The 14,936-nt window shown below is 46.8% G+C and overlaps 3 protein-coding genes across 3 annotated transcripts; 2 read left to right on the top strand and 1 right to left on the bottom strand.

Moving 5' to 3' along the window:
* Window positions 1-45: 45 nt before the first annotated feature.
* On the bottom strand, window positions 46-2,139 carry RhiXN_03400 (major facilitator superfamily transporter; the record flags this gene model as incomplete). The annotated part of the gene is made up of 12 exons (XM_043323217.1): window positions 46-106; window positions 150-282; window positions 352-473; window positions 532-786; window positions 850-1,059; window positions 1,131-1,279; window positions 1,338-1,427; window positions 1,483-1,531; window positions 1,573-1,605; window positions 1,677-1,771; window positions 1,835-1,889; window positions 1,946-2,139. The coding sequence occupies 12 exons, from the start codon at window positions 2,137-2,139 to the stop codon at window positions 46-48; spliced, it is 1,446 nt and encodes a 481-aa protein (XP_043178713.1).
* A 1,201-nt stretch (window positions 2,140-3,340) lies between these two features.
* Window positions 3,341-11,662, top strand: RhiXN_03399 (glycoside hydrolase family 35 protein; the record flags this gene model as incomplete). The annotated part of the gene is made up of 24 exons (XM_043323216.1): window positions 3,341-3,538; window positions 3,594-3,782; window positions 5,725-6,802; window positions 7,622-7,655; window positions 7,774-7,884; window positions 7,940-8,006; window positions 8,060-8,211; window positions 8,264-8,471; window positions 8,527-8,609; window positions 8,669-8,779; window positions 8,833-8,906; window positions 8,960-8,987; window positions 9,040-9,085; window positions 9,135-9,199; window positions 9,251-9,301; window positions 9,359-9,374; window positions 9,431-9,784; window positions 9,834-10,551; window positions 10,601-10,664; window positions 10,716-10,899; window positions 10,952-11,301; window positions 11,369-11,405; window positions 11,453-11,516; window positions 11,571-11,662. 24 exons carry the CDS (start codon window positions 3,341-3,343, stop codon window positions 11,660-11,662), a joined length of 4,374 nt encoding a protein of 1,457 aa, XP_043178712.1.
* A 1,265-nt stretch (window positions 11,663-12,927) lies between these two features.
* RhiXN_03398 (Sugar (and other) transporter) lies at window positions 12,928-14,808 on the top strand (the record flags this gene model as incomplete). The annotated part of the gene is made up of 7 exons (XM_043323215.1): window positions 12,928-13,093; window positions 13,147-13,265; window positions 13,314-13,413; window positions 13,466-14,086; window positions 14,150-14,237; window positions 14,326-14,624; window positions 14,681-14,808. 7 exons carry the CDS (start codon window positions 12,928-12,930, stop codon window positions 14,806-14,808), a joined length of 1,521 nt encoding a protein of 506 aa, XP_043178711.1.
* Window positions 14,809-14,936: the final 128 nt, after the last annotated feature.

Raw genomic sequence — 14,936 nt, 5'->3', positions numbered from 1 at the left:
ATACCATACCTTTGTATGTAGCTCTGTGTACTACTGACATCCGGTCTACTCTGCTTCAGCGCTGTTTATATTCTCCCGAACAGCCTCCTGTCTTTCTTGAACCGCGCTGAGGCACAGTGAGTCAGCTCAACTACCATCGGCATACACACCGAGACTCCTTACCATACAGTATGCATATAACTCCCAGTAGCTGTATGCTGCCGCTGTATGCAGCCAGCGCATGCCAGCTATGTCCTGCGCCGTCCAATATGACCCCTCCAATCGGCGGTCCGCTTAGCATCCCTACATTGTCACCGCATATACACGATCCTCAGCGTCTTGCACGACTCAGTTCGCTCGCACATAACTTACCCGGCACATTCGCGATGTTGAACAGCCCAGTCAGAGTCGCCAGGTTGTCTGTCCCGTACAGCGTAGCCGCAATCGGTGTCACCAAGCTCAAGAAGCAAGGTCCTGTCAGACCGAACACCACCCTGAGCTCATCCCTTAGTACTGTGCTCTCTCCGACACACATAAGTCAGAACGGCCTACGAGAACACCATGATCCCTGCATACGTCTCCGCCGCAACGTTCCACAGCACAAGCTGAGACAGCCCGCTGATGGTGATCGCAAGTATGAACGCATTCATGAACCCGATCCGGTCTGCCACGTGACCGGCACCAATCCGACCGATAGCGCTGGCGAAGCTCATGATCGGGATAGGCAGGTTGGCGAGTTGGCTGGAGATCGCCGGGATCTTCTCGCTGGTGTAGACCGAGATGAACACGAACGGGCACATGTATCCGCTGAATGTGGGGCGGCTCAGCCCGGCAATTGCAAACGCTGGAGAAAGAGACGCAAGGACTCACAAGAGCGCAAAGAACAGGGCGGTCCAGCAGCTCCAGAACGTAGGATCGCGAGGTACCTCTTGTCGAGCCACTGTATCTCGCGGGCGGGCTTGTTGGGACCAGACACCGACGGGCGAACCTTGACAAGCAGGAAGCCAAGCAGCATAGTCAGGCCCTGGACGAAGGAGTAGATTAGCAGAGTCTTCCTGAAGCCGATGCGGTGAGCATCTCCTGATTGGCAATTCGGATAGGATCAATCAGCAATGGTGTGAGAGTGTGGCTTCTTGGGATGTGATGCGCACCTGAACGATGAGTGCCGGGACTGCTGCTCCAAAGGACGAACCGGCGATGACGAAGCCTGTGGCGACTCCGCGCGCTTGCTGAACCACTGGGACGGCAGGGCAAAGACCATAGGCAGCAGCAGACCGCATCCCACGCCTTGCAAGACACCCTGTGTGAGAGAGGTATGACTCATGTGCATACCTCTATGCTCTGAGAATGAGACTCACCTGAGTGAGAAAGATGGACCACAAGCTGGTGCAGAAGGCTGCGAGCAGCTGGCCGACAAAGACAACAATGCAACCTGCTGCGATGAACATCTAAGCCAGCATCGGTGTCAGCGTCAGAACGACGCGCATATAGTCATGTAGCTACCTTGTATCCGCTGTACGGGCGAGAGAACGCGTGAGTGAGGTGAGTAGCGCTGAGTGCGTAGCTCAGTTTGAAGGCTGAGTAGCCACTCACTATCTGTCGCCGAACTTGCCAGACACAAAGGCACTGTCATCATTAGCTAGTCGGAGCATGCTGATGTCAGTTGGATGGATCAAGAGCAAGGAGGTCGGACGGACGCGTTCTGAAGCGAGCCTATGACGCTGAGCGTAGCTCCTGGAGTGCCGGCAGAAAGTGCTGAGCATGGTACTTCTGGAACACTCCCCATATCAGGCTGTGGGGTGAGAGTATGTATGGTCAGTCGAGGTAGTAGGTATGGACAGTGAAGAGCACTTACTTCCATCCTGGAAGGAGAGCGAGGGGAGGTGTTAGCCAGAGCAAGTGCTGAAAAGCTGGGAAGATACGGACCGATGGAAGGACCGGATATCAAGGCGCAGCCAAGGACGACCTTCCAGCCGTCGATGCCTCCTTGTTGGAAGTGGGGCGAGTGGGGTTCGGGGGCAGAGGGGGGTTTTCAAGTTGGTCGATGGACTTTTCTTGGGAAGGGAGGCGTGCAGCTGGATCCGAGTCATCAACAGTCTGGGCATCCCAATCACGACTCTGATTTTCTGGACGTGTACGAGCATCAGAGGGTGTAATCATAATGGCAAAGATAATTTGGGCGAGAAAATTGTCTGGAAAACATTTTGAACACCTCCTAATAAAAGGGCTCTGGTGACTTGAACGCTGACTAACTATAATGTTGATTCGTAAGTTCTCGGTGTCTGATCGTGCTTTTTCGCTAGGCTACGCCGGCGAGATTCCCGGTTAATCCCGTCCCAGCCTCAGATACCCGGTATCGCCCTACATCCATATCGCTTCCAGTTGAAATACAATCAATCCTTGGTCATTAACTGTCGGTTCGATTTGCTTCACATCATTCTAAGTGCCCTATACTTGTGAAGTCGTCACAGCCTTCAATTGCGAATTACTCCTCGACAATTGTGGAGCTCAAGCCTTGGTGATTCCGCAAGTTTACAGGCTACTTGCTACAAGCCTCCCAACGTTCAAGCTGATGAAATATATACTACCAAGTATGATTTTCATTACCTCAACTACTGTGCTACAGGGTCCGTACCTTGCAGTGGCTGAAAATATTATGTCAAACAAATCACTGGCTAGAGCGAACTACCGGCGGAAAACTGTTATCCGCTTACCGTACTTGGCACAATTAGTCAAACAATTCTGGCAATATGACGTGGTATTTAATTCCGTACACTTAGTAGATAAATTCCTGTGGCCGTTGGGGCACGCCAGGACAAACTCTTCTGATTTAAGATATCGCTTGCCGCGAACGCCTCTAGGCTAGGTCGCTCCTTTTTGTAAAGCGTGACAAAATTCAGTATCTTGGCGTGGAATAGAGTTTATTATCTTGCTCCGATAGATGTCTTTTTGATCTGTAGATTATATGGCCATGCTGTACATACCCTGCCTTTTTCGTATGTAAGACCACTATATTCGATGTAATACACAAAGGCTCTTATCGTGTAAACATATCGAATCTGTACACCCACTTGTCTTGATTTAGTCGTAATCACTGATCCAGATACCACTAGTAGTATTGTCAAATGGGATGAAAAATGCCTAATCTTTGGCCTAAAAGCCTTGTTGTGATTAGCAGACAATGTAAAGCACGCGATCTCTGGCCGTCAAGTAACCGCATTATTTGCATTGTCCAGCTCTATGACCCTGATGTAGGCATGTATGCATCATTTGATGTATGGCCCAAGTATCTCTGCCTTGGCCGAGGCATAAGTAGGAAGATGAAGTGGCACCATCTCGATGTGAACCTTTTGAGATCCTCATGTCCGCTTTCGATAACTTTTCAGCCTCCATGTCGGATGCATTGTTGGCGCTTCCTCAGCCGAGCAATACGCGGGTCCCGCGGCCCCTACTAGCTCGAAGGAGCTGGAGATACCAACGGGAAACTTTCGGCGATTATCTGCAGTGGATCTACAACGAGAACAGTGACAAACCTGCGTTTGCTCCGGTTAAAGACAAGGTAGCTTAGTATATTCGAGTAGACTAAATACTGCTGACCATGGTTTGTTTGATAGTTTAAAGAGACTCTTGATACTATATTAGAATATGAATCATCGATCAGTGATATCTTGGCGGACAATCAATCGCCCAAGGACGATTGCATTGCTCGTCAGTATCATCAAGCTACGAAGCCACTCATGTCTGCCTTTCTAGCCCAGCTTCCCAAAGCACACTACAACTTTAAAAGGTTCATGGCAACCATTGTGAGTGCCAGGTGGACCATTTACGCAATGGCTTCAGAGTGTTGACATATAGATATATGCAGTATATTGCATCTAGAAGACGGATCTGTTCATGCGAGGCAGGTGTTATGTGGCGCGATAGAGTATACCCAGGACGAGGACCAAGTCTCAAAGGAGACCTTCTGGAGTTTGTCACCGAAAATTGGTTCTCCAGCTAGTTCACGTACGACAATACATATATCCAGGTCCGCGAATGCTGTATAAATCACAACTGTATAATTAGACTATACCTGGAGATAGCTTGCTCAAATTAACGCGACCCACCAACCAATGTAACAATTCAAACCAGAGGTCTCCAACCTTCCGGCTTGAGTATCCTCTTGGTCGTGTGCACGAGTTGAAAGATTTGTGAAGAGATATTACTCTGACTGAGATAGTAAATATATATGGAATTTTAGAACGAAAGTGCAAGTTATACGCGTACATCTTCCAATCTTATTGTTACTACATTGTCAGCCATCCACAATTGAGGCAGCATTTCCTCCTGATTGATCGCCTTTTGGCTTTTATACAGTATAGCCGTCTCAGAATTGTACATGTATCTGCTCATACAAGTCCACTGCCTTTGATCGATTACACGGTAAGCTTCTCTTATCTGATAGCATAGAGTCATGCGTGTATCTGCTAGTCGTCCTCTTCACCATGCTCTCTGGTCGTGCTCCTATTAGGATCCAATTGCAACATATCAAGTGCAACACATAATACCTGATACCTAGACCCAAAAGCCTCGACGTGACCAGTGGACAATAGGAATTTGAAACGTATTTTTGACCATTATGCAGTGGTCTTATTGCTGTGGTCTAGGTATAGGATCCTTTATATGTGGCCTATAGCTATGTACGCCACATTTTCGGCATGGCCCAAGCCTCTTATCCTTACCCCTAAATATAAGGCAGTGTAGGATTGTAAAACCGCTTCACCCACTTTCTTATGTCCGCCTTAGAAAATTTTCCCAGCTCCATGTTGAACGCACTGGTTGCGTCTTTGCCAGAAGACTCTCAACCAAACACAAAGGAGACTACACAACCGGGCTCCCGCTTATTTTATAGAAAATGGAAACGTCGTCAGGAAATATTTGGGGTTTATCTGCAGCGGATCTATGATACGAATGTAAACCGCCCTGAATTCGCATTAATTAAAGATGGGGTAAGGCTTCAGTGAAAATGTTCTAGCTTGAACCAACTGTTATGTTCTCAGTTCTTAGATGCTGTGGTTGCTACAAGAAGTCACGAAAAGGTGATCATGGCCAAGATTTCGCGAAAACGGCTCCCAAATAGAACATTTGTCTCGCATTATTATAAGGAAGCAATGAAGCCGATGTTAGCTACCTTTCTAGCATCGTTCCCCACTGCAGGCAGGGGCCTCAGAAGATTTATAAGGGTGATTGTGAGTCTCAAGTGGCCAATCTTTATAGGAGACCAAAGTACTGAGGCAATCTAGTTTTTTGAATATGAGAGGCGAGTCAAGCCCTCAACAGACTTTCCTGAGGGAAGAGGCCGTAAGAGCACAAAGAAGCCAGCACCTTGCCTTTACCGTGATTACCGTGAAACTGCTCTTGTTTGAAATAAATTGCGAGGATCCGTGTTCCCAATAAATCGTGCAAGGATTGTACAATGATCATGGCTGATGCGTGTATTTGATTGTCTATAGCTACTGTTTCTCTTCATATCCCTTGGTGTGTGTTTACTTTTTCAGTAACACACGTTTACGGGGCAATAAATATCTCAGATGACAATCAATGCCATATAAATGAGGTGATACTACCTATAACTCAGCCAGACTAGCGTTGTGGTCATTTGAACACCGCAGGGCCTCCGCTCCGGGATCAAGATTTCATTTCAATAATATTTTAGGCATTGTGGCGACTGGAGTGCGAAACTTTGAAACCAATTGTATTTGGTAGCTCAGAGCCGAAAGCCAGAACGTCTTAGTCAGTGGCATAGAACACTTTTCTGAAACCTACAAGGCAAAGCCAGCCCAAACGTTGACACCACCGTCAGGAGCGCTTTCAAACGATTCGCAAAGAACCCTTCTCCCTGAATTTGCAATGGTGTTCATCAATATGGTTCTTCCCACAACCACGATGACCGGTACGTCTCCAGGTATGAAGCTTCAAGTCGCCTTCAACACACTTGTTTCTAAACAAAGCACAGATGACTTTGCTCTTGCACTTGCGCTCCCTCCTTCCTCCATTCCTTCTCCCACTGCTACCCAAGATACCTACATCTGCACCTCGGACCTCGGAGTGTACCAAGTCCACTTTCCAATTCTTGCATGCGCTTCTCCGATGTTCGTTGGTTTCCTTACTCCAAGGGGACCGGCATATGGACCCAAGTTCTACGACATTGCCGATGATTCAGCTTCCTTCTGCTGCTTTCTAAGCCTCGTATATTCACGGGACCTCCCTGCCATCTCAACGTTTTCGGGATTAGACTATGCTTTGACCGTCGCAAGGAAGTATGGACTGGTGCTCTCCGCTAAAATCCTTCGAGGGCTACTATCCGACCCGGGAAGTTGGGTATACGTAGAGAAGGATCCATGGAGTGCATTCCTAGTCGCTCAACAGTGGGGTTTCATAAATGAAATGAACACGGCGAGCCGGAAACTTGTTGGCCAGGTTGATTTAACCGACGACGGTACTCTGGAGAGACTCCAAGCCAGCGAAAGCGGGATCAAGGTATTGGCGTGGCTCGTAGCAAGACAGACAAAGTTGGCAACCCGTCTCCTTTCAAGTCCGCTTTCCGATCCTTCGACGCCACTCGTCTGCTTTTCCTGCCCCGATACGGTATTCAACTGGATTAATGCTTGGGCGCAGAACTTGTACAAGGCACTGAGCGCGAGCGCGGAAACTCCAGAATTGTTTGGTCTTGCCAGTGTACTGGAAGTCGCCGAGTGCGAAGAGTGCCGAGAGATTATCGTCAAGAACGCCAAGGCCGTCGAGACCTGGATGAGGAGCGTGAGGGATGACTTGAAGTCAGATGGTGTGTTGTACTAGTAGAGACCTATTAATTCCCTCTCGCTCGTTTGTTTTCGTACACTCTTTCATACTGTCCCCTGTTGTTTCTTTTTTTTTTTTACTATTTTTTCGTTCACTTTTGCACCATAATCCATCCTGTAAGTTATTTCATATGTAGATGCAGTACTATCCTTCGCATATAGACTGTCGCCCTAATCCATAATTATATCTTCCACTTCGTTCTTATTGATTGATGTGATTCGAATTCGTTTATTCCGACAACACTCCGCGAGCATTACAAAGTTCTCATCATATACAAAAAGAGACCACGAACAACAAAAATAATGCTTGGCAGCAATCCAAATTTAACAACCGAGGATCAGTCAGGGAAAATGAAGCCTTGCGCCCAGCGCTAAGGTCGAGTGGGTAGATCCACTTTAGGTAGATCGTCCGAACCACTATCCTACCACAATTGTGTTTATACATTTATAGTTTCCGCGCTACAAAGAGTACTCAGCCAAATGTCGAGATTGATACCGATTTATGTAGGAGCACTATCAGGCTAGAGTCTCAAAATACAAGTGCTTAGATGCCTTGCGCGCGCATGGTCTTGTCAAGCCAGCGCGCTCGATTCCACATCCCAACCTAAACGGAGCAACATGCCTCGAGCCGTCCGACGGGCCGTGCTATATATCTTCGTTCGGAGGTCTCACGCGGCATCTGGAAGCAGTCTGGATATAGGGCAATGAGGGTATATAATGGTATGAGAAACAAAGATGAAAATCGAGGATTGGTTTCGTCGACATGAAGTCCCCTACTCAGGTGCTCGCTCTCCTTGGATTAGTAGCGGGCCAGACGCTCGTCGATCAATCGTCAAAGTAAGTTCTTTTAGGTAATATATCTTGTTGAATTTCTCATACCGATTATCTCAATCCATCCACTAATGAATGATTTGATATTATGTCCTGAACCAACTGATGTCCTTGTTTGACGCAGATATGTCGCGTCTCCCGGCTCATTAGGATTTTATAAAGGGAATTCGTCCGCTGCTGTCACATTTGACCAGTATTCTTTGATGCTCGATGGAAAACGAATCATGGTATTTAGGTACGTCTTCTCCCCCGTATCGAATTCATTGCTCTAAACTTCGAGGTCGCACCAGCGGAGAATTCCATCCATGGAGGCTCCCTTCCATCCCGCTCTGGAGAGATATTTTGGAAAAAATAAAGGTAATACGATGACGCCATTCCGTAACGTCTGTGCTCATTAGCTATATGTAAAGGCCGGAGGTTTCAATACAGTATCCATCTACACGCACTGGGGCCTCACGGAAGGAAAACGTGGCGTCTTGAACTTTGATGGGTATCGGTCCCTAACCAAGTTTCTGAACGTCGCAAAGAGCGTTGGAGTGTTGGTCATACTTCGACCCGGACCGTAAGCTCAATTCTTTGCACCATTGCAAGGTGAATATGACACATTAATGCAGGTACATCAATGCCGAGACTACTTCTGGCGGGATGCCTGGCTGGGTGTCTAACCTCGCTGATGCATCCAGGTCGAATGGGACGGACTTTACGGCCGCTTGGAAGCCCTATATTACACAAATCTCCAAGGACGCAGCTCCATACCAGTACCCCGATGGGCCGATTATATTGGTACAGAGCGAAAATGAATTTGGTGGAGATAGCGTTACGGTATGTCTATTTCTGCACCTCCTGGCTTCTCGCAACTTGCTGATGAGGAGGACAGAACCCGTGGTCGTATGGACATACGGATCATATGAAATGGGTCCAAGAAACCATGCGCGCAAATGGACTTGACAAGGTTCCTACGTAAGTTCCATGCTCCAATTATCTTTCTTTTTCTCTCCTTATTCATTTGTTGTATACAGAACGCACAACGACTACAAGCCACAGGGCGAATACGCTACTGGTCCCGCAAAGGTAGATTTGTATGCGAGAGATGGGTATCCCCTCGGCTGGGATTGTTCTCATCCAGAAGTGTGGGTCCTTTTTAGGATTTATTCACGACAGGTTGATTGAAAATGAAACACAGATGGAAAGAACTCGATGCCTCGTTAGATGCAGACCACCAGCGCTTAAACCCCGCAGAACCGTTGTATTTGGCGGGTGAGCTTAATACTTAACATTTCATTGGCTAGTACATTAATATGGTATTACAGAATATCAAGGCGGAGCGTTGGATGCCTGGTAATGATTCACGATTTCACTTAGTTTCCTGTCTGACAAAGCGAAAACCAAGGAACGGGCCAGGATATGAGAAATGCTACCAGCTTTTAAACGAGCAGGTGTGTCGTTCCATAGTATTCTTTGAGGAGTTAACTCAAATCGATTTAGTTTGCGAGTGTGATCTACAAGAACAACTATGCGGCTGGCATATCTTTGCAGTCTCTTTACATGATGTGAGCCCTTTTGTCAGACTGAGTGAAAGTTGGTGCTGACAACCTGATCAGATATGGAGGAACAAACTGGGGAAATCTGGCGGCTCCTGTAGTCTATACGTCGTGAGTCAAAGACACTGCCCGTTATACAGTCTTGATGAAGTTGAATGTAACTGCTAGTTATGATTGGGGTGCAGTAAGTTTGTGATAATTCTGACTTCTCATATAAAATCTGACGGCGCTCTCAATCAGGCCATCTCTGAAGATCGAACTCTAACTCCAAAATTCCATGAAATCAAACTACACGGTCTCTTCCTCCACGCAACGCCGCATTATCACGTTGCCGGCCGCGTAAGCACAGGAAGTGAACTCGTCTCCAACCCCAAGATATTCGTTACCCATCTTGCTACTGCCGAGGGACAACATTTATATGTGGCTAGGCAGACTACGAATGCGAACACTGCGAGGGAGGAGTTTACATTGGACGTAAAGACCAAGAGCGGAGCTGTTACTCTCCCCGGGCTAGCGCTCGACGGGAGGGATAGCAAGATTTTTGTTACCGAGTATCCTTTTGGCGGGAGCTTAATGAGCTATAGTACAGCCGAGGTTTGGTGAACCCTCTAGTAAAATTAAATTAAACTGATTCAGAATGCAGGTGGCGACTTGGCTCACATTGGACGGACAGGATCATATCGTCCTTTTCGCTTCAAACCAGACCACCAAGACTGTCATTCCAACCACATCTCGCACTAAACCCACAATATCTGGTCCGGGCTCATCCATCACTGCGACATTGTCTGATAATGCAGTCACCATTTCGGGCAAACCACCCTCGTCTGGTCTTGTTCGAGTATCGATCGGAAAAACGTCTGTGTGGTTGGCGGATAAAAAATGGCTGGCCCCGAGGATTTGGCAGCCCCGCACGACTGGGACGACTGGGAATGGGATATATGATCTGAGTCCTCGAACTGGGAGCGTGTTGGTATTTGGACCGTACCTTGTTCGAAGTGCAACACTCACGGGATCTACATTGGCACTGGTTGGAGATCTCGTAAGCAATTCGGCAACGGAGCTTGAAGTACTTACCCCTTCGAGTGTGAAGACTATCACTTGGAACGGGAAGAGTGTCAAGTTTTCCAAGGCGCCCTCTGGGACGCTCAAATCGACCCTCGATACTCCCGACCTGAAGCCCAAGCTTCCAGACTTGAAATCGCTTGAATGGAAATGCACCGACTCACTTCCCGAAGTTGAGCTTGGGTTCGACGATTCTCAGTGGATACTCGCAAACAAAACCACCACCGCTCGTCCGGCAAGGTTCCAGCCGCTGGGCGGGAAGGTTGTGCTATATGCCGATGAGTACGGATATCATCAAGGTTCTTATATTCTCTGTTTATGGAGATCATGAGTTGATTGAATTTTTAGGGAACACTATTTACCGTGGCCGATTTTCGAGCCAAGCGACGGGAGTCAAGCTCATTGTTCAAGGGTGAGCACCAGGTATATTCTGTGAGGCGTCGACTGACGATATATCTTGTAGAGGATCATACTTTGGCTACAGCGCTTTTCTCAATGGGGTATTCCTCGGTTCTGGACAGTCGAGCAATGATATTATTGAAACAAATTACACGTTCCCCACTGGCGTGGTAGGAAACGATAATATCGTTACTGTTGTGTTGGATAACACTGGTATAGATGAGGAGAACTGGGAGGGAAAGTCAAAAGTAAGTTTATATGCGTTGTCCTTTTATCGGGATAGGTGCTAAAGTATTGTAGGCTCCCCGTGGAATCCGTGGATACGAACTCCTTGGTAGTGGGGACTTCGATTCCTGGAAACTGACAGGGAATATCGATGGAGAAGAAACGCAAGATATCGTCCGAGGGCCACTAAACCAAGGAGGGCTCTACGTTGAGCGTATCGGGGCAATCTTCCCAAATTATACTCTGAATAATATTTGGAATTCGAGCGCCTCTTGCACGCCCTTTAAAGGAATCAACCAAGCCGGCATAGTGGCCTATAAAACCAAGTTCCTATTGAATATCACAGAAACAACGGACCTGACTATCTCGTTCAAATTTACGAGAACACAAGCAAGCAACTATCGGTCAATGCTGTATATTAACGGGTGGCAATTCGGAAGGCAAGTTGGTGATGCAGTGGGAATATGCGGATTGTTAATCTTCAATAAATAGATTCACCTCTAACTACGGTCCGCAAACCGTTTTTCCCGTAAGTTGAAAGAATGGCGAATTGTTGAGTAAAACTGACATATTTAGATCCCTGAGGGAATTTTGAACCATCGAGGAGAGAACGACGTGCTCCTAACTGTTTGGTCACTGGGTGAGTCCTTCTATCCCCCTCTTACAGTTGGAGCTAATTTATCCTTCTCTTCAGATGCTGAAGGAGCTAAGGTAGCTGCATTAGAGCTGACTTCATCAATTACATTAGACTCGGGAAAGGAGATTGTTACGGGAGTAACAGCTTGAAGTTGATTTAAATACCTTGACACACGATGATAAATTTCCTACAGGTGTTGCGAATAAACCAACCCTTTGTGTGATAACGACTAGACCTTGCACAGTGGCTCGAAACGAAACCGTTGAGATATATGAGCATCATGGTAGCTCGAGTCGTTTTGCAGGTATCATTTATACCTCGTGTATATTTATGTTTACTAGAAGTTTCTCTGCGTTGCTTCCCCAGACCAACGAGTCATTTTTGTCTCTAAGAATCGATTTATGTGAGAATTCCACAAGTTCACAAATGGGGCCGGACGGAGAAATGTGCTGATCAGGAGGCTCATTCCCGGTCACACTCACTATACCCAGCGATGCTGTGTACGAGCTGTGAGCAGCAGGCAGTGTCTATCTCGATCCTCCGCGTGGGAAAAGCCATCAAAGAGTCGATATCTAAATGAGTTTCAACATACGAAATTGCAGTATAATTGGTGTATACAATATCTAGAGCAACCGCCACCGCCAGTTTGTCCAGTTCAAGTTATACATGGTGCTTATCGATCCATGTATGCCGATCCTGACGCCGAGCTGAGTGATGGAGTTCGACAAAACACAGCATCACGAGGGCCTTGGATGAAGTTGCCACGTTTTATCGTCTTATATAGGAACCCAGCCGTAGGAAACTCTGGGCCGTCATGTAAGCTTCTATTTTTCGGACGTTTATGGAACAAATATGTTCTTTCCATCAAGGTACCGGTACTGCTGTGCTGATGGCTCAGGTACGAACCTCAGAACACAACCCACACATAGCGAAATCCCCGTCTCTTTCCTAATATAGCAACGAACGTGCGAGGGCTATCAATTGACTGTTGTTAATCAATGCACTATATGTACCGTTTTCGGTTCTTTGGCATTGACACCCCGAATACATAAAGAACCTGAGAGGGTCAGTTTATGTTTGCCATCGCTCACTTCTGCCTCGATTTCTACTGCACAATGTCGAACGCTTTTGCACTCAAGTCTCGGCTATCTAACTCTTCTCTGGCTACGTACCTCGTCTTCCAGAACGGGATAATTCTCAAGTTCAGTACACCTATGACGAGCAACGCCGGAAGGCTTTAGAAGAAGTAGATAATGCTTCATTCTCGTGAGTGTACTTAATATATGAAATATGGCAAGTTACATCATTTAATCGTTTGGTTTGTAGAATATTCCATGTGAAAGCATGTCTAGTTGCTGGAATTGGATTCTTCACCTGCTCATATAGTATATTCGCCATCGGCATTGCAGAGACGATGATTGGATTAGTCTACGGTGATAAAGGAGTCAAGTTGAAACCCCATTCGGAACTTGCGTTGAAAGTATCCACACAAATTGGCGTCTTTTTCGGCCAGCTTGTGTTCGGCTGGTTAGCGGATATTCTGGGGCGGAAAAAGATGTATGGATTCGAACTGATGATTGGTGAGATACCTATTCTGCCAATCAGACATTTGCCCACTAAACTGTGCCTCAAGTCATCCTTGGCATATTGGCTCAAGCATGTGCAGGTGAAGCTCGTAGCGGTCGAACTATCAGTATTGTTGCTCTGTTAAGCGCCTGGAGATTTATAATGGGCGTTGGGATTGGGGCCGATGTATGATGTCTTTTATTGATCAGACAGGACATCTCTGACTCAGGACAGTATCCTCTTTCTTCCGTAATCACGTCAGAGTTCTCCCCAACAAAGGTGCGAGGTCGAATGATGACCGCTGTGTTTGCCATGCAAGGGTTTGGGAACTTTAGTAAGTGTTAGCCCCACAATTATCTTGTTCACTAATTAATCTCGGGAAACAGCGGCTGCTCTGGTTGCTTTTATTGTTACTCAAGCTTATAAGAATCAGATCAACCAGGACGGAAAAAGGCAGGACAGTATCGATCGCTGTTGGCGCCTGTTGATCGGCTTGGGTGCCATTCCTGGGTGCATCGCACTATATTGTCGGCTAACGATTCCTGAAACTCCTCGCTTTACCATGGACGTAGAACGAAACGTCGAACAGGCCGTCCAGGATGTCAATGATTTCTTGACCACGGGTGAATACAGGGTAGATCCTGATGCTGTTGTTCGGCGTGGGATTGCTCCCCAAGCCACATGGGTCGACTTCAAGCGGCATTTTGGACAATGGCGGAACTTCAAGCTTATTTTTGGGATGGCTTATTCATGGTTCGCTCTGGACATCCCATTTTATACTCTAGGACTGAATACCTCAAGCATGCTTAAACCGCTGGGTTTCATTTCGAAAGCTTGCGATGATGATTATACTGCTAAAAACGCATACACCATCCTTCGCGGTGTCTCTCAGGGGAATCTGATATTAGCTGTTGGCGGGCTGATTCCCGGATACTGGTTTACCTTTCTGTTCATTGATTCATGGGGTCGAAAGCCTATTCAGATTATGGGGTTTATCGTTTTGACTGGTAAGCGCTCCGCTCTCTGAGATTTTAACCCTAGATGGCTAACTTGTATCATGATATAATTAGTACTGTTCATCGTAATTGGTGCTACATGGGACATCCTTCACAAACAGATCAACGACTATGGAGGAAGCGTTCTTATATTCTTGTATTGGTGAGATACATAGAAAATAACTTGAGCTCTGTATCGATTTTTTTTTTTTTTTTTTTTTACTAATATGAGGTCCGATTATAACTTACAGTTTAGCCAATTTTTTCCAAAACTTTGGTCCCAATACTACGACATTCATCGTTCCGGGAGAGGCGTTCCCTACTCGCTACCGCGCCACTGCTCACGGGATATCGGCGGCGTCGGGAAAGCTTGGAGCCATCATTGCTCAGGTTGTTTTCTCCATTATTAATGGATACTTTAAGGGGAAACGCACCTGCGATGACCCTGACCCATTCCTCAAATACCTCATGTTTGCGTTTTCATTCTTTACTATGACCGGGGCTGCGGCTACGCTTCTTATTGAGGAAACAAAAGGCCGAACATTGGAAGGTCAGTAGAAACGAGTCTACAAGTCGCATATTTATATTCATAGGTCTATCTTTCAGACATATCCAATGAAGATCAGGATCGGTTCATCTCGGGTCCCGATCCTCTGGAGTTTCAGTCTCGCGACACTATTGACGGCCCTAGCGAGTCCTATCCGCTCCACAACAGGCATTCGTCTGAACCATGAACGAATCTTTGCTCACATTGTGTGCTGTATCATTACCCCTCTGACCGGTTTTCGGTTGCTTTGATACCTTTAATACCATGCATATAAACTGATATTTATTTTGAAGAACTGGTCGCCTGACTAAAGAG

The sequence above is a fragment of the Rhizoctonia solani genome, chromosome 3, assembly GCF_016906535.1.
Source record: "Rhizoctonia solani chromosome 3, complete sequence".
In the NCBI taxonomy this organism is placed as follows: Eukaryota; Fungi; Basidiomycota; class Agaricomycetes; order Cantharellales; family Ceratobasidiaceae; genus Rhizoctonia; species Rhizoctonia solani.
The sequence above is the reverse complement of the archived record's forward strand: the minus strand, read 5'-3'. Positions and strand labels throughout refer to the sequence as shown.